The sequence below is a fragment of the Pangasianodon hypophthalmus genome, chromosome 22 (genome assembly GCF_027358585.1).
Source record: "Pangasianodon hypophthalmus isolate fPanHyp1 chromosome 22, fPanHyp1.pri, whole genome shotgun sequence".
NCBI lineage: Eukaryota > Metazoa > Chordata > Actinopteri > Siluriformes > Pangasiidae > Pangasianodon > Pangasianodon hypophthalmus.
The window spans coordinates 9714886-9742341 of NC_069731.1; the positions used below are offsets into that span (position 1 = coordinate 9714886).

General features: G+C 36.8%; 2 protein-coding genes across 7 annotated transcripts in view; one reads left to right on the forward strand and one right to left on the reverse strand.

The window, feature by feature from the left end:
• Positions 1-285: 285 nt before the first annotated feature.
• On the reverse strand, positions 286-10026 carry gcm2 (glial cells missing transcription factor 2). 3 transcript variants are annotated; one of them, XR_008300721.1, is made up of 7 exons: positions 9796-10026; positions 9147-9399; positions 8125-8237; positions 7516-7641; positions 5111-6092; positions 3413-3686; positions 288-3278 (listed from the first exon to the last, which is right to left on the reverse strand). XR_008300721.1 is itself a non-coding variant. In XM_034298196.2 (5 exons), exons 1-5 carry the CDS (start codon positions 9889-9891, stop codon positions 5190-5192), a joined length of 1491 nt encoding a protein of 496 aa, XP_034154087.1. In that variant the 5' UTR covers positions 9892-10026; the 3' UTR covers positions 4614-5189. The 3 variants fall into 3 exon arrangements, 1 of the variants encoding a protein (XP_034154087.1); XR_008300720.1 differs by having other exon boundaries at positions 286-3686; XM_034298196.2 differs by lacking the exons at positions 288-3278; positions 3413-3686 and having other exon boundaries at positions 4614-6092.
• A 28-nt stretch (positions 10027-10054) lies between these two features.
• sycp2l (synaptonemal complex protein 2-like) overlaps positions 10055-27456 on the forward strand; it is a 42947-nt gene continuing 25545 nt past the window's right edge. Inside the window, exons 1-19 of one of the 4 annotated variants that reach the window (XM_053227872.1) lie at positions 10055-10150; positions 11631-11747; positions 13703-13819; positions 14137-14238; positions 14435-14459; positions 14547-14632; positions 14757-14842; positions 15206-15240; positions 15380-15522; positions 15660-15712; positions 15831-15876; positions 16050-16142; positions 16661-16721; positions 16846-17015; positions 24585-24612; positions 24723-24765; positions 25445-25478; positions 25589-25635; positions 25735-25801. In XM_053227872.1, the coding sequence (XP_053083847.1) occupies positions 11709-11747; positions 13703-13819; positions 14137-14238; positions 14435-14459; positions 14547-14632; positions 14757-14842; positions 15206-15240; positions 15380-15522; positions 15660-15712; positions 15831-15876; positions 16050-16142; positions 16661-16721; positions 16846-17015; positions 24585-24612; positions 24723-24765; positions 25445-25478; positions 25589-25635; positions 25735-25801 (1275 nt within the window). In that variant the 5' untranslated portion in view covers positions 10055-10150; positions 11631-11708. Of the gene's footprint in view, positions 10151-10882; positions 11407-11630; positions 11748-13702; positions 13820-14136; positions 14239-14434; positions 14460-14546; positions 14633-14756; positions 14843-15205; positions 15241-15379; positions 15523-15659; positions 15713-15830; positions 15877-16049; positions 16143-16660; positions 16722-16845; positions 17016-24584; positions 24613-24722; positions 24766-25444; positions 25479-25588; positions 25636-25734; positions 25802-27456 lie in introns of those variants that run through there. The other 3 variants (XM_053227874.1, XM_026923975.3, XM_053227873.1) reach the window with 3 other exon arrangements.

Genomic DNA, 27456 nt, shown 5'->3' on the forward strand with positions numbered 1-27456 from the left:
TCTGCCATGTTTTTATTTATGCTATATTTTCCCCTTTCTATCGCTAGCAAAAATATCTCCCCTCTATTGAAGATATACACGTCTCCCTCGCTGCTCCTCATGGCCTATCCCAGGCTGAAGCAAAAACAGCATACTCACCATTACTTATTATAAGCACACTCTGAGTAACATTAGTCTTGCATTAGTCTTTGCAATGATTAAAATGATCTATTAAAAAACATGATAGAGTTAAGAGTAGCTATTTTGTGTTTTTCCTGATGATTGCAGAATCTGATCTCAACATCGATTTCACAGTTTCTTGCTAAAATTTTTGCTGATGCATACTCACTTTCATACACCCTTTGAGAAAGCCCTGGGTGTAGCAGGTACTCAAATGTGATGTCTCACAGGTATAGGGACTGCAGTGTGATAGTGTGTGCATGTGTGTATATATGTGTGTGTGTGTGTGTGTGTTGAATAAGAATAAAAATAGATCCTTCTATTTTGTAGTTACTACTATCTATTTGTATTGTTATTCATTTTACAAACTCATTAACTTTCAACAGACAGACATGTTATATTGTTTTTGATGACCATAAGTATGTTTTATATTGGACACTTTCTGGTTGAGTACATTTGCCCCTTGTCTGTTACTAAATTTGTCAATAGGAAATGTAAAAAGTGTTTAGATAACTGTTCAAAACAGAAAAACATGATTAAGTAATAGTAGGCATTATGTTAGTTTTCGGGTAAATCTTGTAGCCAGCCACTTACTATATATTAATATGTGCTTATTAATATTTGGTACAGCACAAAGTAGGTATGGATGTCGAAATCTCAGGACCTGAGATTGCAAGAAAGAATGAACAGTTGATAGAAATCGGTGGTCTTGATGGACTCAGATGGACAATTTCTATCAAATTCATTTGATTTATTCATCATTTAACCATCTTGGATATGCATATTCAAACTTTGCTTTTAAGTCACAGGAATTGCGTTTCATGGTCACTGGGAAGCAGGAATAGATGCTTTTCTAACAAGCTGCTTTTAAAGATGGATTTGTGCTTCTCTGTGCCTGCATTGCTGGGATTCTTGCTACAGTTCATGGCAAGGGACAAAATAACATTTATCAGGTGAAATAGTTTCCTCTGAGCCTTTCTGTAGCCTCAGTGTCTCAAAAAGCAGCATATGCATTGACATTGACAGGAATATCACATCTCTCAAAGTAACAGTGGTGTGAAAAATGATACTACAGCAGATCTAAAGATTTTTTGTGAGGCCTTGTTACACCTGTTAGATTGGAAACGAACAATCCAGTCTAAAGAGCCACCTGCACGTGCACTTGGTAATCTAAGGATTTTCAAACTCCACAGCACAGACATACTCAGACCGAGTGGTGAGATGATTGACCAAAAGGATATATGTATGTTTGCAAAAGAGGGAAGGACCAGATAAAGAGAATGAAAAATGACTGAAAGGGGGAAAAAACATCAATGACTGCTCTCTGTGTCTGAATGTAAACACTTCTTCCTCTCCAGCCAGAGAACTGGGTTGGTGTGTCTGAGTTAATGGCAGTGATGAAGGCAGCAAGAGTGCCTCATCAGTTTGCCTGCTAGAGCTCAAACCACCTGTGCTCTACTCTTGCTTAATGCTGTTGAGAGAGAGAGAGAGAGAGAGGAGGCACAAAATGAGAGGAAAAAGAGATAGTAAAGAAGGGACAGAGTGAGTGTGTGAGAGAGACTATATATGGTTATATAAAATATACTATAAGCAAAAATTCTTTATAAAGTTTTATATTCTTTATAAAGAATTATAAAGTTATGAAGTGTCAACACATAACTATAATAAGGCTATAACCACAGCCTGGAAAACAGATCCAATGTATTTTGGATGCTTTTAGGATTTAAATGATTAAATAGAAAATTTTGAGCAATATCCTCTGTTGTGATTAGAGATTGAAAATCAAAGTGGAGGAATCAAATAAAATGATCATCTTCAATAATATTAATATTGCAACATTAATTTAGATTTTGGAATCTAAAATCCAAAGTCACTGTCTGTAATATTGTGGCAAGAAAAATCTATGGGAAATTATAATAATCAGTCAGTGTTGGAACCCACTATTGCCATTTAGCTATTGCAAACATACAGTATTCATTAAGGCATTGGTTGTTGTGGACTTATTTTTAGTCATAGTTGTAATAAGCATTGGTTAATTCCAATATTTATTTTTTGGTCTACTTTGTTCAATATTTAGAAATATTAATTAAAAGTATTCAATTATTAATACTAAAGGTCATGTGTTTTAATTGTTAAGTAATACAGGAAATAATGTTAAATAAATGAACCTTAATGTAAAGCCCTAAAACAGCATCCTTACATGTTTTTCTTCACACATATCTTGAAAACATTAATCAAAACTTTGACTTTGAAGTGTTCTGGAGTTGCAAAGATTATCAAGCACCTGCCTTTGAGCTGCATCTATCTCTCATCCACTAGTTGCAAATAAGGGCTCATCATAAGTACGACAAAAGGAATATAGGGGCACTTGGCATGGAGGACCATAATCACAGACATACAGACATTTGTGTTGCTCTGTAAGACACAAGGTCCTCAAAGTCTCTCAGGCTCTTTTTGTATCTGTATGTCTAAATCTGATGTAATAAAGGCCACTCTCTATGAGCTATATGTAGTGTGTTAGTTAATTCTAAATCAATGCTACTCCAACATATACAGTCCCCTCCGAAAGTATTGGAACAGCTTTTGTTTTTGCTAAAGACTGAAGAGATTTGGTTTTGAGATCAAAAGATGAATATAAGATGATAGTTCAGAATTTCCTAAAATTTACATCTAGATGTGTTAAACAACTTAGAACATGGGACCTTTTGTGGCAGACCACCCAATTTTTAGGTAAGCAAAAATATAGGAACAGATTTATAGGAACAGTCTTCAAATAAATTAAAGTAAATAACATTTAGTATTTGTTTGCTTGTCCCTTGCTTGCAAAAACTGCATTAAGCTGGTAACCTACTGACATCACCAAACTGTTGCATTCTTCTTTTGTGGTGCTTTTCCAGGCTTGTACTGCAGCTTCTTTGTTTTGGGGAGTTTCTCCCTTCAGTCATCTCTTCAGGAGGTGAAATGCATGCCCAATTTGGTTAAGGTCTGGTGATTGACTTGTCCAGTCTAAAACCTTCCACTTTTCCCCTGATGAAATCCTTTGTTTTGTTTGCAGAGTGTTTTGGGTCATTGTCATGCTGCTTGGTGAAGTTCCTCCCAATAGGATTGGATGCATTTCTCTGTAAATTTGCAGACAGAATGTTTCTGTAGATTTCTGAATTCATTCTGCTGCTAACATCATGAGTTACATCATCAATAAAGATTAGTGAGCCCATTCCAGAAGCAGCCATGCAAGCCCAAGCCAAGACAGTACCTCCACTGTGCTTAACCAATGAGCAGATCCTTCCTTTCTCCACACTTTGGCCTTTCCATCAATTTGGTAGAAGTTAATCTTGGTTCCAGGACTTTTGTGGCTTTTTGATTTTCCGTCTTTTCTGAGCTTTTAAATGGCTTGCTTTTCTCCCATAGACAGCTTTCTGGTCTTCATGTTGGTTTATCCTTTTTAACAACAAATGCAGTCTTCACAGGTGAAACCCAGGGCTCAAACCAAGTTTTGTTGTTTAAATAATCAATCTAGCAGGGAATACCTGGGCAACAAGAAACAACTGTCAGTGTTCCAATATTTTTGATCACTTGAAAAATGGGTGGATTCAAACAAATGGTGCCATGTTCTAAGTTTTTTAACCCATGTAGAAATAAATACTAGGAAATGAAAGCTGAAATTCTGATCTATCTTCTCATTTTCATCTTTTGATTTCAAAACCAAATGTCTTCAGTGAATAGCAAAAAAAAGGGGACTGTACTGGATGCCAACAATTATCAAAATATAATTAGTTACAAAACATTATTTTTTATTAAGAAAAGAGCACATTTTAAAAGAACCAGAATTTTAAAGAGCACATTTTAAAAGAAGTAGATACTGAGGTTTTGTTTGTCTTGGTAACACAGAGAAAACAGTTTGCATGTGTATGGCTCCATGATGCCGTGATGCCTTGTCTTCAGTCCTTGGTGTAAAGGTTGTGTGAAGAGATTTTGTCAGCAACAAGTATTACTGGCATTTCTTTCACTCTTGTTCTTTCCTTCTCTCTTTCACCTTCCACACACACATTTATCTTTTCATCCTTTCTTGACCTTTCTATCATTCTTTCTTTCACTATAATAATATTTCCTATTTGTGTGCACATACACACACACACACACACACGCCAGAGCAGAAGAGGTTTGTGCCTCAAGGCTCTTCTCAAGATGAAGATTAAAAGTTATGCACTGACAAACCAGATGATTAATTGTGTGTGATTATCCTTGATCCCTTTTGACAGAGGAACTTGATTGTTCATGCCAGTAAAATGTGTCACTCTCTTTCTTTTAAGCCTTAAAGGTGCTTGGTCGCAAAGCCCCTTATTATATGTTAGTAGATGATGTGTTCTCCACTTCCCACTGGGATTATGCTGAATAAACACAGAGATCTCTGAGAGGAGCATTTTCTTGTTTTTCAGCTAAAAACCCTCAAGGTGTCAAGATTTTGAAGCTTCCTTTATTTGTGTAATTTACAAATGGCATGTAGGGATATGGAAGTTGCTTATCAATTAAACATAAGCCATTATTATGAATATTTATATTCAGACAACCACTATTAGTTACACTTTTAGCCTTAAATTATAGCTCACCGAAAAATACTGAGTATCCTTTCTGAACAACTTGGTGTCACATTTAATTTAAGTTCAAATTAGACTTTTTTAATAACACATCTGTGATTCCAGTACACCTCTACTCATAATTTACAAACATACAAAATGCATTTTTTATTCAACATTTACCATCATCCATTTAACTCTGCTAAATCAGCAATTTAATGAAATGTTTTGTGTTGCACATTTGATCGAATGTGAATCAGGTAACTACACAAATATCTTTTCATCTAAAAGTTTGAATACTATTTATAAATAGCTAGGCATATATACACTGAAGGAAAGTATGATAGGCATTTTTACCCATGTCTTCTTTGGCTTACTCAAATATCATCAGCGAAAATAGTTTTCTTTTCTCCTCTTCTGCTGTTGTTTCCTGATAATTAGCGCTGAAGCAGTAGATCAGTACTCTCCACCTTCATACCTGTATGGATGTGCCAGTCTCTCAGGGCAGCTGTTGGAGCTGTAGCCGCTGTAACGGTAACCTTCGAAGTTCTCAGTCCTTTCAATTTTTGTGGGGACCGAATCCTGGTAGGACAGAGCCGTTTTTATGACGCTTGAATCCTCTGGGATCTTCAGGTCAGAGTAGGTGTTGGGGGAGGTCTCCTCTAGGACAGAGTTACAGTTTGACAGACCCTTCATGTCATAGATACTCTCACCATATTTTACCACAGATGGCTTAGGACACGGCTGGTAGGACACTTTAGTGGTAGTGGTTATGATGGTCTGAAGGGCTGTCGGAGTATTCGGACTGGGCCCTGTGTACCTGCATGGGTATTCAGTGTTGTAATAGTGGTTGGCATTGGCAGAAAGCTGTGGGTATTCCCCTCTCTCTCCATATGGCCCTTTGCCCAGGATCTGCTTCCAGCTATGGTGCTTGGTGGTGGCATCTGGATAAGAGCGCTCATGGTTTGGGAGTGAGCTGGTTGTGTGAGGCATCCCACTCAGGCCAGAGCAACTTTTATTGAGTTCAGCCTCACAGGGGGGGCTAGCAGGGTCCTTATACAGTGCTGTGGGGTAGGGTGCAGAACTGAGGTAGCCTGGCACTGCAAAGTCATATCCACATGGAGGTCTTGCCATGTACAGGCGGTGGTTAGAAGGCTTCTGCAGAGGGCTTGCAGCATCAGCCATGGCTGTTGGGCCATGTGTGTCATAGGGGAACTTGTAAGGCTCTGTGTTCTGGAATGGCGTGTAGTGCTGTGTCTGGATAGGGAAATTGGATTCAGCAATGATGCTGAAGCGATCTGGGGTCTCCATGGTGAGCTGGTGGATGTTGGGGAAGGGCATATCATGGTAGCGGCCAGGCTGGGAGAAAGGAATGCTGTTTATTAGGCCACAAAGTCTCTTCATACAAATACACATTAATATTTTACTCAACAAACTAACATTTTGTTCAACAAATAAATATATGTATATTAAATAACATTTAAAATATTTTTAAATAATAGGCTACTGAATGAATTTAAAGCATAAATACTTTTAAATAATAAAAATGATAGGTACAGACACTAAGCATTTAGCATGCATCCATGTCGTATTTTATTCTCTTACATATGCCAATAAATGATGGTGAATGAATGGAGTGGATAATGGCAGAATTCAGTTGCCTAGTTACCTGATTAAATATTGCTGAAAGAATGCAAATATTAACAATATTAGGTCTTACATGAGGAAAGCTTTAGGATGAGATCCTGAATGAATATGGGAATGTTTGTAGGGGTATCTGGGAAATTAATATTGTAAATAGAAGGTCAGTGTTGTTGGTGTCTTATAGTATAAGAAATCACTGGTAAGTCTTTTAATATAACCAGTAATTTATATTTAATTAAGGAAAGATGGACTTGTCTAAATATTTTACAAACCTTTAAATATTGCCTAAATATTTTACAATACCTTTAAATATTTTACAAACCTTTTATGAAAAAAGTGCACTAAACAAAGCTAAATATTACAAAACCATAAGAGGCTGTTTGGTGTTTGCTTCCCTGCTTTATGGTCCAGACAAAGCATAATCATGGCTGCATGCTGAAATCATTTTTGTCTTAAAAATATTGAAATGATGCTGACTTTATTGCAATTTTCCCCTCACGTAAGTAAACCAATTTGGCATTACACAGCCAGCATCTAAAGTGTATGTTTACTATAAATATTTGTGTAATGAAGCTTGTTGATGGTGGCTGGCCTTATGGCATGACACTGCAGAAACAGAAAAGACCTTCAAATTTCGTTCAGCTTGCTCTGACGTGACCAATTCATGTATTAGATCTAAATACATGATCTAGATCTAGCTGGACACTTGAGATTTGAAGTGAACATTTTTATTAATGTAGAATATGAGATTTATTTTAAAAAGAGGTTTAGGAAGCCCATGTATTTTTTTAATTGTAGTGTACCAGGAGGTTTAATCAGGTTGTAACACTATTCAACATCAATTTTAATCATCTTATACAAACATGTTCATCATTTATAGCAGAGATCACTGACATGATCATTAATGTCTGTGATCATTAACATGGTGCACAATATAAAGAAATATTTGCGAAGGTTTTTATACTACTACTACTACTATTAATAATAATAATAATAATAATAATAATAATAATAATAGGCACCGTCGTTATTATTATTATTATTATTATTATTCTCTCTCTCTCTCTCTCTCTGTGTGTGTGTGTGTGTGTGTGTGTGTGTGTGTGTGTGTGTGTGTGTGTGTGTGTGTGTGTATTACCTCTGGTTCTACGAGTCTCCTTTTCTGCGAGAAGTGAGGGGAAGCCATTCTTCTCTTTACTGCGCTTCTCCTCGCCTCCGTTTCCGACTTGCTCTCGGGTCGCGGGTGATCATGAACGCCTTTAGCCTATAAAAATGTCCAGTATCCATCTGAGTCACAATTATGACCAGAATTCAGAATTATAGCACAAAAGTTGCCGAATAAGAAATTATAAGCGTGATGAACAGCTAGGTCGATATAAATCTGATCACAAAGTGCATTTATAGTGTCAGTTTCATAACTGCTGACCCAAAATGCAAATGACCAAGCAAGTCTTAAACACTAACTCCAAACAAATATACTTAAAAAAAAAGGCTTAGATTAAACGATTATTTTAAAATGTTCTTAAAATTCGTCTGACAAATTCTTTTCACTAATTCAATGAATCTGACTTGGCTTTTCTGTATTTAAACTATAGGCTATGCTTTAAACTGCTTACGTAGCCTACCACATTTTGTCCACAAATTTATAAATGGGGAAAAGATGCGTCTGAATTCGTGAGCATTTTGTATAGACCTCTTAAAGCACAGAATCAGTATTGTTACAATCGGCAAATACACAAACACATACCTGGAAAAATATGGCCTTGCCATCCACTCTCCAGAAATTGGTGACAGGATAACCGCTATGGCCACGACATGGCACCAACTCGAGAGCTGAGCTGCAGTTTGGACAAAGCTTTTCTAGGGACAATTAGAAAAAAAGATGCCGTTATCATGGGCCACGGTATTTAACTAGACTGTGATTCACTAAAATGTAAAACAATGAATTAATGATAAATCGACTAAATAAATAGATAAACTATCAAACATTTGGGTATGCTATCGAATTGGAAAATAAAATATGTAGGTGATATGGCAAGACGTTTGATAACGCGGAAGTAAACAAAGCCTACATTTAATCACAATTATCGCTGCATGCGGACGCTTTGCTCTTTACAGCTGAATGATGGTGAGAGTAGAGCATAGGTATGATCAACGCAAAGAGTGAAAAATGTAGCTCTGAGATCAGCACAGTCCCAATGGACTCCATAGTGGACATACAGCTTACAGAATCCATTAATTCATATTTTATCTAGTGCCCTTCAGCAGCAGTGATCATTAGAATGTGCCATAATCTACTGGGGGACAGGGGAACGTAAGTGCATTAAACAAGATTTTAAGGTCTTTAAACAAGAGTTTAGGGATGACTCCACCGCTTTAACCACACATAAATTCAAATGTGAGAAAAACAAGAAAGGGTCATGCTCCTACCGATAGCAGACCGGTTTAGGAAGAACTCATGCGTTACACTGGTTTTGCAAAGGCATTCTCGGTATTTGACCAAGGCACTGGAGCCACTTAAAATGAAACCATATCTCCGACTACAGGTGATACAGAGGATGAGATTTGTTTAGGAGTCTATAAGTAAAATCTGTCGTTGTAGCCTTTTTATATACCAACTTCAGATTGTGGTCAGTGAGTTTTGACAAGAGAATTTTTTTTTTTAAATTAACGAAGAATCACTTTAAACCACGCCAATATATCGCCAATGCAACTTGTAAAAACTGTGCTGGAGATGGTGAAGGGTTTGTTCAAGGTTATTAAACTTACTTTGCTGCTTCTGGCGGGCTTTATCACAAATGGCAGGCCGCAGTTGGAGTTTGGTGCCGTCTGCAAGTGTGCAGTTTCTGGAGCAAACCACGACGCCCAAGCACGATTTCTTCAGGATTTGACAGTTGTGGTTGTTCGTGTTGCGCATGGCCCAACCGCTCAAGTGGCGCTGCGCGTTTTTGTCTTCGGCACTGTATATGTACCGAACATAACCATCTGTCCACTCCTGAAACGCATCGTACTGCTTCGTGTCCTGTGAACACAATTAATCATTTATATTTTCATACGTCCCCTTAACAGAGATGTAAATGCTCACAAATCGTGACCGAACTATGACTAGAAACTAGAGTGCTGGCCAATCAGCCAAACAAACAAATCAACCAGTTCAACCAAAACATCACAAAACCTAATCCAAATGCACCGGGTAGTTTTAGCAAGGGTAGATGTACTGAAATTGGGAACATCTGAATTAATACAACATCCACAAAGCATGTCCTGTAAAACAAAACTACTGGTACACTCCATAACAGAACAGATAGCCTATAATCGTTAATATTTGTAGACTATTAATAATAGTTGTGGTAATCTCTGAGCTAAACTGACTAGTGTGTTGCGTTTATTGAGCCAGTACAGGCAAAAACATTGTTACCTGCGGAAGTTTAGGGTCGTTAATGTCCCACGTTAGCTTCATTCCGAACGAGCACACGCAGTCTGAGTTGTCAAACTGATCTGACGATTTTGACATGGTGCGATGTCACTAAAAAGTTGTCGATGAGCTCGTGCCTGCCTCTGTGAATTCAGCCAGAGATGAATCAACTCTGAACCATAGCGAGCATCGACGCACTTAAATTTAGCAAACCTTTATAATTTTTGTGTTACTGAGCTGAGATCTATGAAATTCCTAAGTACTTCCAGAATTAGTTAAGCCATCTGCTATATTCTTAGTGCATCGCGTAAATCCAGGTCTCGCCGCTCCCTCACAGGTGCGCTTCGGGAGACAGGAGGTGAGTAATGATCTCAGTTATGACTGCTGCTGTGTGTATGTAAAGAGGGAGGCAGGGCCGAAACACTGCTCCAGCTCAGCTCTCCTGAAGACAAACTCGGCGTAGATTACTTTCGTTTTACCTGATCCCTACCACTGACCTACACTAATGACGCATTTTATAGCCTACCATTCAAGAGCGTACAATCATTGCACGGATCAACCGCAAGCAAAGATGAACAGAAACCACTCAAAATACGTATACAAAATATGTATGCAGTTAGATCTTAAATTAAAAGACAGTATAGAGAATGGCTGCATAATCCCATTATCTTCAAGATCATCCTAGAATTAATCTGACGGTTGCAGAAAAGAGGCTATCGTCGCAGGTTAAAAAGAAAAAAAAAAGACGTTACAGTTGACAATCCTTGATCCTATAAGAGTCAGCAAAATTTTGCTAGCTAGCCGCACACGCAGTCGTGAGTTAAGAGTCGTTCCCATGCGAGATGTGATATAGTGGAGGTCATTAGTTGTTATATGTAAACGAAAAGCCATTGTGCAGTGCTGACACAAAACAACAAGGACCGGTCAAACAAAACAGTGCGCATACAGTAAACAATTTCAGTTTTAGCCAGCGTGCGCGTCTTTTATAGCACTTGTACAATCCTGAAAAAAGTAAAACATTAACCCCTTCACCTAATTTGGTTATTATTATTATTATTATTATTATTATTATTATTATTATTATGCTTCTTTGCTTCTTTTATAACAAATGAATACAGTTCAATTTTCAAATGATCTTTTTTTAAATAGACTGTTTTGCGCGCAGAAGCGAGTGTGTTTATCATGCACATATGCATGTGTGGAGGGCGGAAGTAATAATCACTGCAAGACCGGTTGAGTTTAATATGATGTTAAAGTTAGGCTTCATCGGAGTACCTTCTTATCTTGTATTTTATTGTTAATGTTATTATTTAAAAATATGTACCTACAGTCTTCCCTTTTCAGCCCCTACCAACTGTAATTCTGTGATTATGCCCGTCCTTTCAAAGAAATTCATGCAGTTGTTTGCTGTGTTTAATTTTTGCATTAGGCAAATTCCAACCTCTACTGAATGACCTAAAATTTGTACAGGAAGCTGCCATCGGAAAAAAAAAATCACCTCACATTTAAGCCCCAAAACACTTTAACCACGTGCACGTGGCGCCATTGCTCTCAAATAGAGCGCACCTGTGTCCGTTTGTCTGTTGCGAGGTCTTCAGTTCGGAAATTATGAGTGTAAGTGTATTTTGACAACAAATTGGATAACTTATTTCAGAAGCAAAGTATATCTACATAAGAGACACGGATAAATTATCTACCAGTGATGTGTATATTTTGCGAAACAATTTATACAATATAGCTAACCGAGCTGCCTTCTATGTTAACACCCGGGGCTTTGGCACCCTGTAACATAGTCATGCGGGTTCATCTAAATGCATTTCCCCCTTCTGTTTATACAGCTTTCAAGCAGACTGGAGGTTGCACTCGCCACCAACAATGTTACTTCAGTTTTTCAATTTATTACTGGGGAGAAATCAATGTCTCTGATCGACCAACTGGATGACGTTGCATGCAGGGTATCTGGTTTCAAGACACTTTTGTCTTTTATTTATTTATTTGTTTGTTTGTTTGTTTGTTTGTTTGTTTGTTTATTGCTTATTTGTAGTGTGATAAGGGGGTTAAGAACTGGAATTTCATGACAAAAAAATACTTCATATGTATTTAATTTATGACGGCTAATTAACAGCTCTTCTTGAGTTGGTTGGTGTGTTAGATCAGGGAAAATACCGCAGTGTGCAGGATAGTGGATACTCCAGGACCAAGGCTGAGAACCTGTATATTTAGTACGGTAGTACGAGCTTTTGGGTGGAACCTTTGACCGTTTACGAATATGCTACTTTTCATTAAAGACCAAAAAAAAAAAAAAAAGGAGGGACAAGTGGTAAGTGTTTTATCAGATTCGTTTCTCGATGCTCGTTTCGCCTCAGTTGTGTATCATCATCATCATCATCATCATCTACTCATTTTTATATATGAGTCCAGAATCACAAAGTGTTTTAGGATAATAAAATATAATATAATAAAATGCATTAATGAAATAATTAAAATCATTAAATAAACTATAACTGACACTTAAAAACAAAGATAGGATAAATAAGATAGGAGTTGAATAAAACATCCTATTATTTTGATAATAAACACAAAATAAAATAATCGTTTATTTCACTATTGCTATGCTAAATTGCAAAACTGATGTGGACTGGGTCTCGTGTGTGCGACCCTGACCAGGTTCCAAGTTAATGAAGATGAATGAATTAAAGTCATTTGAACAAATCATATATTGCAATATTCAATGAACTGCATATCTTTTTCTTAAGTTGCTGCTGGTGGGAAAACCTACTATTATTTAAATAGGAAAATGTCTTTAGAAGCAACTTATGAAGGCTACTCATAATGACTACATATGTTACATTAATCACTGAAGTAAATTCATTGTTGTATTAATTAGTTACAATTTGACTGCGATTAACTAGGTGGTTAAATAAAACGAATTATGCAAAACTCCTTAATAATGAAATTAATTGGAGTGATTTGAATATAAAGGTAGTTCTGGGGATGATTTTTCCCCAGCGGTCCCTTTTCTTGATATTATGTTTGTCAAATACTAACACTGCTATTGACTCTATTCTCATTTATTTATTTATTTGTTTGTTTGTTTGTTTGTTTGTTTGGTCTTTAACAGTTACGTAGTATGTAATCTATTTAGCTCATTGGCACCGGAACAGCCCCCTTTCCATCTGAGCCTCAGAAGCATAGACACATTTTGGATAAGAAAGATATTTTCGTTTTGCGCTTTTTAACCTTTTCGGTAATTACTAGCCCGATTCTGCACGCCTTCTGTGCTTATTTAGAATGTAGAAATAGCGTCCTGCTTTCATTATAGATCTTTGTATAACAATATCGCAAAAAAAAAGTGCTATTTTGTGTACTTTATTACTATGACCTTACAAGAAATTGTTTCCCGCATGAAACTATAGGTTTCTATCTTGTGATCAGAAAATGCTTCCAGGTTTAATATAAAGAAGCATGAATAATTAGGCTAGAAAAAAGTGGAGTGTGCATGCGCATAAACCCTTGGCCCGACGCCTCCATAGCTAGGACAAAAAAGGGAAAAGGGAAAAAAAAAAAAAAAAAAAGACTGCTCGTGCTCTGGAGATGGATCAATGACCCTGGGGCCATAAAAGAAAATATCTTCCGACAGCTGATGAAATGTAAAATTCATACATGCTTGCTACTTTTGAGTGTGTTCTGTAAATATTACTGTATGCATAGAATGTAGTGCTATGGATATCCACTGTAGGTCCATTTGGTTTCAGTCCTTTATCAAACATTGCATATGAGGGGGCTACGTTTTCGCTTAAAATGTGCAAGAGGATTTGAGTTAATTTTCCACGTGCTCTGTTGAGTTATTATTGACTGGATGTAATTATTTTGGCCCATCTGGCCGACTTTGTCCATTTTTCTTCCACAGGATTTGCATAAAAATGAATTCAAAAATGTTACACTGATATTACGGGCGCTTGAACAAGTAATCTCCAAAGACGAAGACTGCATCAACCAACTGGTCTGTCAGGGGTTATTGGTCAAGATAAGTGTCCCCTTTTTTTGCCCTCTAGGTTTTAAAAAGCTATTTAAACTAGTCCCACAGATACACCGACATACCGAGCTCCAGTATAAAACACACCCCTGACCCTCCACGTTTGGTGTGGTGGTTTGAGGCGGAATGGAATAGATTTGTGGGAAATCCTGAGGGATTAAGCTGAAGACCTTCAAGCTCTAGTTGCTTATATATTTGTGTTTGTGCATAAAATTATGTACAGTAGTAACGTACAACGTATGGTGAAATGAACTCCACAGGGGTTTGTTTTAATAGGCTAACCTAATGTCTTTCCTTTTAAACCATACATGTTAAATTGGTTTGAGATGGTTTGTGAGCATCTAAAGGTGCAGCAGAAACCAAACAAGGCTCCAGTGCGGCTCATGGAAGCGTTCTGTGAAGTGTCGATGGTAATGTAATCTCTATATAATGCATGATTTAATGTTAAGCCAAAATTACTCAAGCCATAATACACATTGGATTCAGCAAACAGTTTCTCAGCTATTTAATTACAGAAAACTTGCCTATTTCCAGTCAAACTGTTATCAGCTACCTGGACTTTTATGTTCATTCTTATTTCTCTCTCTCTCTCTCTCTCTCTTTCAGAGACTTTGCCAGAGCAACGCTGAAGGTGGCCACACAGATATTTCGTTTTTGTCATTTTGAATGTTTTAAATTTCTCTGTTGATGTAGTCTCTTCGTGACTTTTATGTGGCAGGCAGCATTAAGATTTTGGAGATTCTTATACTGAGGTTTGGAGCTGTTGTGATTGACCAAGATGTACATTTCAATCTTCGTCTAGAGGTAGGACTGGTGCCAGAATATTGTAAATAATATAATTTAAACTGGGATTAATTGCTCATTAAAGCCTACAATAACTACATGTACAGTTGGTTTTGATTTCATTTGTCACCCTCTCTCCAAACAGGCCATTAAGACAATAAATTCAATGCTGGACAGTGCTTCAAAAGAAACTCGTAAAAAAATATGTCAGTCTGATCATAGTTCTCTGCTGTAAGTTTGTCAGTATAAAGTACTTGTTATACAGAGTGATTGATTTTTGTATAAAACATATATTACATATATAATTTGTGTGTGTGTGCGTCTGTGGAACGGAGGGGAGCTCTTAAAGATGTACATGTAAAGTAAACAACTTCTACTAAATATAGACGTAAATGTAATGTAATTTGCATATTATTTCACAGCGCTTCTGATGTTTACTGATGTTTAGCAAATGCTGCCTCCTAGTGGTATTAAGGTTTACAATACAGCTCAATACTACGAGCTATAGAATGTTTCTGCAATGGTATATTTACACATTTTATTTTAATGCCTAAATATTTATGCAGAATTAAATTTTTGTTTATGTATTTTTAGAGAGGAGTTTGCTAAAGTGATAATTGATGTTGGTGGTAGGTAATCCTTTCTCTTCTATTTGCTTTAAGTTCTCAGTTCAACACATTTGTCATTGCACGTATTCACAAGTATCAGCTCAACATTTTTAAAATCAAATTCTATCAATGCCTCAAAGTTTCTATTTTTTTTGCATAGATTACGAAATGCAGGTGGCCATTTCTGAGGCACTCTGTCGGATGACACCAAAGAAACTAAGGGAGGAATTGGTTAGCAAGTGGTTCAGCTACAGAAGCTTTGCTTCAACTTTCACAACAATAAGGGTTAAAGAGTTTGAAACGGTATGTTAATACAGTAATGATCACAAATCAGATCTCTGTAGATAACAATTCATCAGAACATACCAGAATGCTAATAATAATTATGTCTGGCTTGAATGTCTGTATTGCTCCATTATCATTATTGCCTTTGTATGAAGGATTGTAGGATATTTCTGAATGAACTCAACAGCTATTTTGGGAGCTCAAGAAGGTATTTGCTTTGTGTGTATTAGTATTCCAATTTAATACACTGGAAAAGTCAGCAATATTTTGTTCAGATCTATTTGTGAATGTGATGCTCTTATTTTCTCTCTAACATACACACACAGAGTGTTTTCATATCCTTGCATAAGGGCTTTTTTAGACACCACTGAGGTAAGATTTCAAAGACAAAAAAAAAACCAAAATTACCTCTTACTTTGTGTGTATAATAATAAATTTGACATTTTGTATATAGAGAAAGGAAACAGCAAAGTGTGATTATGGTATCATGGTGCTCCAACATTCTCAATATTCAACATTTTTTTTTTTTTTTTGGATTGACTTAGTTGTTTAAACCTGAGGATGAACTCTTGCAGAACTTCTGGATAGACTTCAACATTGGGACATCTTGCATTGGCTTCTATGTAAATGACCCACAAGTGAGTTTTGATACAAATTTGGTACTTGTCAAAAACAGCTTTGTCATTACTGGACACTTCCTAAAAGTTTGTTCATAAGAATGAATTTTCAGTCATAAACTTATGTTGGGTTTAGTTTCTATCCAGTAAACTTCATATGCCCTTTACAAAATGCCTCAGTAAAATGAGAACTTTCAACTGGTCAGTGCTATACTGTCTCTTACTCTACCTATTGTCCTGTTTTAGTAGTTATTGCCCTGTCTTGTGCTGTTTGCACACGTTTGCATGTGCATTTTTTGTAGTAATGTGTAGCCTCTTGCAGTTTTATGTAGCACCATGGTCCTGGAGGAAAGTTGTTTCGTTTCAATGTGTAGTGTATTAGCTGTATATGGTTGAAATGACAAAGCCACTTGTGTTGACCTGAAAAAAAAATTAACTCATAAGGGAGGGTGAACAACTCAGTATATTATTTTGTAAAAAATGTTAAACTGTCTATTTTCGATTAAACTGGTTCATTAACTAATTACGTCTATTTAAAGGAAACCCTGTGGGAACTTATTCATTTGCCTAAAGAAGCTGTCAGTTCATACAACCTACAAGGTCAGTCAAAAAGCACCATCATCTACAGCCTGAAAATAAGGCTAGCATTAAAACCAAAGTTATACTAGATCATGCTATGCAATGACATAATTTCTGAGTAAACCTTTCCTTCCTCTCTTACTAGAATGTGATAATCAGAAGATCTTGAGCATTCACATGTCACTTCCTGTGTGTCATGGAAAGATCACTGGGAAAATGGTGCAGGTTACCTTTGACTCTAGGCATGATATTCAAACTGCTGTGAACAAAGTCTATGCTGGCAGAGATGAATTACAGCTGCTAGAGACAACAAAGGTGTATTGACTTTTTGTAAATATGGATATAACAAGTCAACAGTATTTGATTGCCTGACTTGAGGCTGCATAATTCAGTAATGAAAAATGAAGCTGTGAAATTTGCTATGAGACATTCAAACTGTAAATATGGTTCAAAACATATCTTAATGTTTGATATGTAGTGTCTAGTTCCACATATTTGAAACCAGAACAAATAGCAGCTTTTGATAACAGACTAAGAGAAGTAAATTGATGGGGTGTGAAATAGCTATCTAAGTTTTAAAAGTAATAAAGATGTTTGATTAATTTTAATCATATTCTGCTTAATTCAATTCAATTCAGTTTTATTTGTATAGTGCTTTTAACAATGGACATTGTCACAAAGCAGCTTTACAGAAATAAATAGATTCAAATTAAGTTAAACCAGAATAAATTGTAAATATGTGAATTTATCCCTAATGAGCAAGTCAGCAGCACGGTGGCAAGGAAAAACTCCCTGAGACAATATGAGGAAGAAACCTTGAGAGGGACCAGACTCCAAAGGGAATCAGAACTTAGCTTACTTGTAGCTACATGTGATCCTAGTACTTCTGTCTTGTCAGAATTAAGTAAGAGAAAGTTAATAAGCATCCAGTTTCTAATGTCCTTTACACATTCCCCAACTTTATTAAGCTGGTGTCTGTTATCTGGCTTTGCTGAAACGTACAACTATGTGTAATCAGCATAACAGTGGAAGCTAATACCATGTTTATGAATAATTTTGCCCAGAGGTAGCATATATAAAGAAAAGAGCAGTGGGCCTAAAACAGAGCCTTGTGGAACACCAAACTTTACCTTAGTATGAGAAGAGAAGTCACCATTTACGTTTACAAACTGATAACGATCAGTCAAATAAGACCTGAGCCAGGAGAGAGTCGTTCCCTTAATGCCTACAACATTTTCTAGTCTATCGAGGAGAATAGCATGATCAATGGTATCAAAAGCTGCACTAAGGTCAAGAAACACAAGTAAGGAGACACAACTCTGATCAGAGGCCAGAAGTAAGTCATTTACCACTTTAACCAGTGCTGTGTCTGTGCTATGAAGAGGCCTAAATCCTGACTGATACATTTCATGAATGTTATTCCTGTGTAGGTATGAGCATAGCTGCTGTGCCTCAATCTTTTCTAGGATCCTGGAGATAAAGGGGAGGTTTGATATTGGCCTATAGTTGGACAGCTGACAGGGGTTGAGGTTAGGTTTTTTAATCAGGGGTTTGATAACTGCTAGTTTAACAGATTTACGCACATAACCAGTGCTAAGGGAAGAACTGATTATTTTTTAGAAGTTGTTTGTTTTTGGAATTATCTGTTTGAAGAAACATGTAAGTAAGGGATCTAGTATACAGGTTGATGATTTTGATGAGGAAATTGGTGAAATTAGTTCGGTCTCTCTAAGGGGAGTAAAACATTCTAATCATTGATCCGATATCATTATATTATCTACAGGGTTAGTCTGGTTTTAAATTTATAGTCTGAATTTTTGCCTGACATTTTCAATTTTATCGTTTACATTCTTGTTTTCAAGTGGTCTGTTTTAAGCTGCGTGTGTGATCGTTATACCACGGTGCTAGCTTTTTCTCTCTAATTATTTTTCTTTTAAGTGGAGCTACCTTATCTAGTGTGTAGCGGAACGTTGATTGTAAGCATTCAGTTGCCTGGGCAAGTTTTTCGGGATCAGACAGTGATCTGATCATGGTTGGTAACTCTGGGAGTTTACTGATAAAACAAAATAAAACACATAAAAATGTATGTTTGACGCGATAGGATGCATATATTGTCATGGTATAATGCATATATTGTGATTAAGATACAATTTAAGTGAGATGAGATGATCTGAGAGCTTCAGACTGCAAAAATGTGACTATATTTTCTATATTTAATATGAATATTAGTATTAAATCAAGAGTGTGACCACCACTATGAATGGGTCCTATTACATTCTGATTAACCCCTACTGAATCAAGAATGGACACAACTGCTGTTCTCAGATGGTCTGCTGGATTATCAAAATGAATATTAAAGTCTCCAATTAATGTTTTGTCTAAAGAAACAACCAGGTTAGAGATGAAATCTGCAAATTCACAAAGGAATACAGAATATGGCCCTGGGGGTCTATAAAAAATAATTAGCGGAATTGTATGGGTAGACCTATTTTTTGTGGCTACATTTGTTATGTTAGTATAAAGAACTTCAAACGTGTTGAATTTATGACTAGATTTTTGTGTGACATCTAGATTATCATTATAAATAACTGCGACGCCTCCTCCTCTGCCAGTTAGACAGGACTGATGTATGTAACTGTATCCGGGAGGACTAGCTTCATTTAATGCTACATACTTGTTTGCTTTTATCCACGTTTCTGCTAAACGCCGCTTCAGATCAACAGTGCTGGTTGTGCATTCGGTTTGATTTAATTCTATGTTAATTAGGTTACTAAAACTTTCTGGGTATTTCTAAATTATTTATTTATTTTTTTTAGTTCGGGGAACAGACACAGACTCAATATGTTGGAACCTGAGTGATAACTCAGTGCAGCTAGCAGACAGTAGGTTTAGCCTGCTTGTCTGCTCCCTGGCCTTGGCTCTGGATTGTCACAGATTAACTAGGCCTGTTCTGAGACTGTGTTGTGCTACAAGAAATGAGAGGAGCACCTTCCTGAGTGGGATGGATACTGTCCCACCCTAACAGGCCAGCCTTGCCCTCAAAACTACTCCAATTACCTATAAAGCCCACATTGTTTTTGGAGCACCACCTGGACATCCATCAGTTCAGCGACCATAACCTTCTGTAATCTACATCGCCACGCTTCATTGGGATGGGGCCAGAGCACACTACTGCATCGGACGTCACCTTCGCTAATTTAAACACATCTACAATGTTACTCTTAGTAATCTCTGACTGACGAAGGCATATATCAGTAACTTCTACATGAATAACTAGCTTATGTCTTAACCAAGATTGATATTTTGTACTTTAGCATAAAATCCAGCTATCAAGTTGTCTTGGAGACATTGTGACAATCTTGTTTAAGAGTCAGCTTAGAGATTAGCTCAGAATCATTAATACGTGTTTCTCTTGATTTGGCAGGGGTCTGGGGGATGGGTAATGTAAATTGGATTAGAATATTCTTTGCTTTTGCTGAGTACATGTCACATTCTTCTATTAGAATCAAGTATGCCTAATATTTTTAGATCTTCAGTTAAATTAAATTTGATGTACAATGGATATAAAAAGTCTACACACCCCTGTTAAAATTCCAGGCTTCTGTAATGTAAAAAAAATGAGACCAAGATGAATTTCAGAAATTTTCCCACCTTTAATGTGACCTATAACCTGTACAACTCAATTGAAAAACAAACTGGAATCTTTTAGGTTGGGTGAGTAAAAATAAAAAAACAAAATAATGTGGTTGCATAAGTGTGCACACCCTTAGACTAATACTTTGCTGAAGCACCTTTTTGATTTTATTACAGCACTCAGTCTTTTTGGGTATGAGTTTATCAGCATGGCACATCTTGTCTTGGCAATATTCGTCCACTCTTCATTGCAAAAACGCTCCAACGCTGTCAGATTGCGAGGGCATCTCCTGTGCACGGCCCTCTTCAGATCACCCCACAGATTTTCAATCAGATTCAGGTCTGGGCTCTGGCTGGGCCATTCCAAAACTTTAATCTTCTTCTGGTGAAGCCATCCTTTTGTTGATTTGGATGTATGCTTTGGGTCGTTGTCGTGCTGAAAGATGAAGTTCTTCATCTTCAGCTTTCTAGAAGAAGCCTGAAGGTTTTGTGCCAATATTGACTGGTATTTGGAACTGTTCATAATTTCCTCCATCTTGACTAAGGCCCCAGTTCCAGCTGAAGAAAAACAGCCTCAAAGCATGATGCTGCCACCACCATGCTTCACTGTGGGTATGGTGGTGTTCTGGTGATGTGCAGTGTTCTTTTTGCACCAAACATACATTTTGGAATTATGGCCAAAAGGTTCAACCTTGGTTTCATCAGACCATAACACATTTTCCCACATGCTTTTGGGAGACTTCAAATGTGTTTTTGCAAAATTTATCTGGGCTTGGATGTTTTTCTTTGTAAGAAAAGGCTTCCATCTTGCCACCCTACCCCATAGCCCAGACATATGAGGAATACAGGAGATTGTCACATGTACTACACAGCCAGTAATTGCCAGAAATTCCTGCAGCTCCTTTAATGTTACTGTAGGCCTCTTGGCAGCCTCACTGACCAGTTTTCTTCTCGTCTTTTCATCAATTTTGGAGGGACGTCCAGTTCTTGGTAATGTCACTGTTCCACCACATTTTCTCCACTTGATGATGGTCTTCACTGTGTTCCATGGTATATCTAATGCCTTGGAAATTCTTTTGTACCCTTTTCCTGACTGATACCTTTTAATAATCAGATCTCTCTGATGCTGTGGAAGCTCTCTGTGGACCATGGCTTTGCTGTAAGATGCAACTAAGAAAATGTCAGGAAAAGCCTACTAGAACAGCTGAACTTTATTTGGGAGGCACTTTAAATGATGGCAGGTGTGTACTGAATCCTATTTAACATGAGTTTGAATGTGATTGCTTAATTTTGAACACAGCCACATCCCCAGTTATAAGAAGGTGTACACACTTGTGTAACCACATTTTGTTTTTTTATTTTTACTCTCCCTCCCTAAAAATTTCAGTTTGTTTTTCAGATGAGTTGTACAGGTTATAGGTCACATTAGAGGTGGTTATCTTGGTCTCATTTTTTTACATCACCAGAAACCTGGCATTTTAACAGGGGTGTGTAGACTTTTTATATTCACTGTATATAATGCTTGGACAATGGACCTTGTCACAAAGCAGCTTTGGATATAGATTTAGAGCCCTAATGACAATGACAGTGGTAAGGAAGAACTCCCTGAGATGACATGCAGAGGAAATCTTGAGAGGAACTAGATTCAAAAGGGAATCCACTTCTGAGCAACACCAGATAGTGAGATTGAGTCATTACTCTTCCACAACTACAGTCCCATCCAAAAGGCCAATTGTTTTTGTGTTTGCTATACACTGAAGGCAACTAGATGTGTTAAACAACTTAGAACATGGCCTCTTTAGTGGCAGACCACCCAATTATTAGGTGAGCAAAAACATTGGAACAGATAATCTTAAGGTAAATAACACTATGCTTGGTTGAATATACCTTGCTTGCGATCACTGCATCAAGCCGACAACCCAGTGACATCATCAAACTGTTGCGTTCTTCTTTTCCAGGCTTGCACTGCAGCTTCTTTCAGTTGCTCTGTTTTGGGGAGTTTCTCCCTTCTGTCTCCTCTTCAATAGATGAAATGCATGGTCAATTGGCTTACAGTCTGGTGATTGACATGGCTAGTCTAGAACCTTCCACTTTTTTCCCCCGATGTAGTCCTTTGTTGTGTTGGCAGTGTATTTTGCGTCAGTGCCTTGCTGTATGAAGTTCCTCCCAATAAGATTGGATGTATTTCTCTTTAAATTGGCAGACAGAATGCTTCTGTAGACTTCTGAATTCATTCTGCTGCTACCATCATGACTTACATCATCAATAAAGGTTTGTGAGCCTGTTCCAGAAGCAACCATGCATGCCCAAGCCATGACGCTACCTCCACCAGTGAGCTTGTATGTTTTGGATGTTTTGCAGATCCTTTCTTTCTCCACACTTTGCTCATTCCAATCTGGCCTTATGATTCTTACTGCTGACGAGTGGTTTGCATCTTGTGGTATCTCCTCTATAGTTCTGCTCTCAAAGTCATCTTCAACCAGTGGATTGTGATACCTTCACCCCTGCCATGTGGAGGCTGTTGGTAATGTGACTGACTGTTGTTTTTGGGTATTTCTTCACAGCTCTCTCAATGTTTGTCATAAACTGCTGATGTTTTCCTTGGCCAATCTGTTCAATATCAGGTTGTTAGTATACCAGCGGTTTCTATTGTTCTACTGGTTATGCCCAATGCTTGTGCAATGGTTCTGATAGATTTTCCCTCTTTTCTCCCATAGACAGAACTCTGGTCTTCATGTTGGTTTATCATTTTTAATAACAAATGCAGTCTTCGCATGTGAAAACCAGGGCTCAAACCAAGAGTAGACATTCAGAACTATTGATTGTTTAAACAATTAATTTAACAGTTCACACCTGTTATTTACCTGGCTTTTTATACATATATATGTATTTGATTACTTGAAAAGGGGGGGGGGGGGGGGGGGGGGTTCAAACAGACGGTACCATGTTCTAAGTTGTTTAACACATCTAGATGTAAATATCAGGAAATGAAAGCTGAAATTCTGATCTGTTGTCTCATGTTCATCTTTTGATCTCAAACTCAAATGTCTTTAGTGTATAGCAAGAACAAAAGCATTGGCCTTGCCATTCCAATACTTTTGGAGGGGACTGTATAGGCCAAAAAGTCATATAGTACTGATTGTATTGAAATCCTCTTCAGTATGAGTATTAGCTTTAAATCTATAGTATTTATAAAGTATTATAAATAAAATATAGTATTTATAAATAATAAATAAATATATATAAATATAGTATTTATAGTACTCCATTTCAAGTGAGACCTGGGCATGGACTATTTTCAGAAGTGGAATATTTAGGGTAAGGTAGTGGAAATTCACCCTAAAAGAGAGAGACTTTTTTCTTTTTTTTTTTTTTTTCCCTCCTATCAAATGGTTTCTTTATTGCAATACTCACGACTGGGGAGACTGACCTTACTAACACCAATATCTCAGATCATCTCCAGTAGCATATAGAAAAAATGATTATATAACATTTTGAATAGGGTCTCATGTGGTTACAGACATTTCATTGGTTAAAAAGACAGGCTGTTACAAACAAGTTCTATCTTTCATGGTCACGTTCTGCAAAAAGCAAGTTTCTAACATTTCTTCTGCTACATTCACAAATCATACAATAGCTTTGTTCATACATGAAAATCTCCAACTTAAGACAAAATTTCTTCCATACTATCCTAGAGAAACAATCTATAGCAATCTTTATGGTATCTGTGTGGTACCATCCAAAACAATCCTCAGCAGCAATGAATGATTCTCAGGTGAAAGAAACTCCAAGCAGAAGTAGACAATGTGGATGGGCCAGGCAGGTCTAGGGTGGGTGGGTGTGTGTGAGTGAGAGAGAGAGAGAAAGAGAGAGAAAACGGATTATTAGGTATGCCCTTGTCCTATAATGGTTTAAGAGGATGTACATTGTGCAAAAGCAGGGACTCTTAGCTATGGCAGCATAACTAAAAGGGATAGCCAGAAGGTAACACAAGCAAGATGGCACCCTGGGACCTCTCTATGCCCATGAATCCCCAGATCTCCACCTTCACCTAAGAACAAAAGCTATTTTTATTTTTCAGCATAAACTTAAAGACTGAGACTGTGTCTGAGTCTCAAACACTAACTGAAAGGCTGCTCCATAATTGAAGTGTCATGACTCTTTAATTATCCACCAAAAATGTACTGTACATATCTAGGTACCATATGAAATACTAACTGTATTAACTGTGTTTCTGCAATGTATTTTCAGCATACTGTATTTAGTCAGGAAGACTCAGGTGTGTAAAATGTCACTATATATGTCCCAAAATGTATAATATCTAATGTAGCCTAGTTTTTTTTAAGAATTTGACATATTTCACAATACATGAAATTGCTCCTCATTCAGGAATTCCAGCTACTCCGACTGAAATTAAACAGACATTCATGAGGTATATATCTCAAACAGTATTTGGAGAAGTTATTTTACAATCTGCATACTGATAGAAAAAAGAATTGCAGCATTTTCTATGCGAACTATAATTATAGGTTCTGTATTTTTCTGTAAACATTGTCATCTTGAAGGCCAGAAACAGCTTTTAGAATAAAACACTGCAATAATTAAGCAAAGCAGAGGGACTACGTCCTACAGGTGGGCTTGTCACCAGTGGTGCCCGAAGCCAATCTGTTCTAACTCAGGAATTTATAGCATGCCTACAGGACAATTGCCAAGCCAAGATGTGGTCAAACTGCAATAGTGAAACTCTTGGCAGACACAATTCCTTCACGAGTGACAATACAGTAGAACACCAATTCCATGCGGTTCCATGCATTCATGAAACTCAATCCTGTACAACATCCCATAATTATACATTCAGAGGCCCATTGACCGTGTACCAAGATACCAGACAATGTGGCCTGCAAAAAGTTTTGAGCTGTTTTCCTGTTGTTTTGTTATTCACATGCTGGTGTTCTTGTCTAATGAGTGTTGCTATTCTTTTTTCCATTAGTATATTATGTGCATGCATTAAGACACTTATACTTCCAATCAGTATTATTTCTTTTTTGAAAAAATTGAGACATTTCTTATTTAACTATAGTATGTGTTATGTTTTTTTTTTTTTCTTATAGTCCTTCTATCACAAAGGCTACAAGAAGAGCTCAAGTAAGTACTAACCTTAACTGGATATTATATTATTTAAGAACTTCATTTTTATTTAAGAACTTAAATAATTAAGAACTTTAATTTTTCACAACCTTTTGTCTTTTTCCCAGGGTTCTTTTGCTCTTCAGAGTGGGCCTGGGAAACTGCCATCACACAAGTGAGATTAAATCCCAACGGATTTTTTTTTTCCCCTTTATCTCTATATTTTGATTAAAACAGTATCACAACATTTGTATATATATTTTGGTATGTACAGATGTAGGACATTCCCAACAGAAGACAAATATTCTCTAAACACCACCATAAATGGTTCAGACACAGAGGTATGTAACTGTGAATTCATGTGTGTTAATCACAAGATACATAAACATTATAGCCAAGTTATTTAAAATAGAAACTATTGAACAATTATGGAATTTTTCAGGTTACAATTGCCAGTTCTGCTTGCATCTGTTGCATCCTTTATGGTTTCTGGCCTGTAATGCCAAATGTTGGGAACTTTAAACACTAAGTTTAAATTGTAAAAAGAGCACAGAACTCCATAGAGGCATTTAAAAAACTTTTGAAAATATGGCTTGCTGAATATTCATTAAGTTTTATACATCACTGCAGCCTTATTCTTTTTTTTTCCTCACTGAAGACTTTCTTCTTATAGGAAATTATAATTTGGTGATCTTTTTTTTATCCATCTACAAAATATGAATTAAAACTCTTCAAAATATCATAACTAATACATCATGGGAAATGATGGCTCATTTGCAAATAACAAATGGAAGTATTGAACACTATTATTGATTCGGAGAATATACTTCATTTCAAAGCCACTGTGAATTAATTAGGGGCCAAGCTCCAAACTGTATGTCCGGCAGACATGAAACTTTGTCAATAGATACTGACTGAAGTGAGATGGTCCCAATCAGCCTAATGGTGGTGCTATAAAGCAGGGTTTTGTGTTGGTCCGTATCTCATGAAATGTGAGTCCTAGTAACAAAATTCTTTTTTTTCCCCCACTGATTCCTTGGGTTCTCCCAAAGAGGAAAGCATCAAGAACCCTGTCTGCCCATTTTTTTTTTTTTTTTTTTTGCTAATTTGCATAATATGCAAAACCTACTTTTGCAATCTAGTCCTAGGATGTTTGGCCAAACTACAAATGTCAACATGTTTTTGATAATTAGTTGTAAACAATATGGCCACCACACATCAATCAATTCTAATGAGGCGGAGCCTAATTTGCTCAAAAAGCTGTAACTCATGAGTGCTTATCAAGCTGAAATTTGGTGCATCTACAGTATGTGCTATACCAGTGGTTCCCAACCTTTTTTCCTTTTTTATATATATATTTTATATATATCTGAGCCCCCCCAACCCTCGTGTGTGTGTTTTTATATTTTTATATATAATATATGTATATATATATATATATATATATATGTATATATATATGAAAGAAATGTTAATCATCACCACAGTACACACATTCTGGCCAGGACTTGTCTTGACCTTCAATAAAACCAAAATTTAAGTAGGTTTTGTCATAGTGTCTAAACGTTTTCTTCACATCTGTTGAAGAATTACCACATTTTCATTTCTCTGACATTTTTCCATTTGATTTTGATATTGTGTTGACACGCATGTTATCTGAACCGACAACAGCCAATGACAGTCCTTCCAGCTTGGAACGTGAACGCAATTGGCTAGTGTAAAAGAGAATCATTAATAATATTTTATATAAGAGAGAATTGTTTTTTGACTGCCTTTATTGTAAGCACATGATTTTTTAAAAACGTATAAAAATATTTTTATATAAAACTATTAGTGGAACATGCATCTTTATTTGACCTCAAATCATATCAGCTCCCCCGACCCTCCTGTGAACTCTGGGGACCCCAGGTTGGGAACCACTGCGCTATACCATAAGTGGATTTTTGATGTTGACTTAATTACTTAAACATGGCCGTCATTGGCCAATCAGATTTCA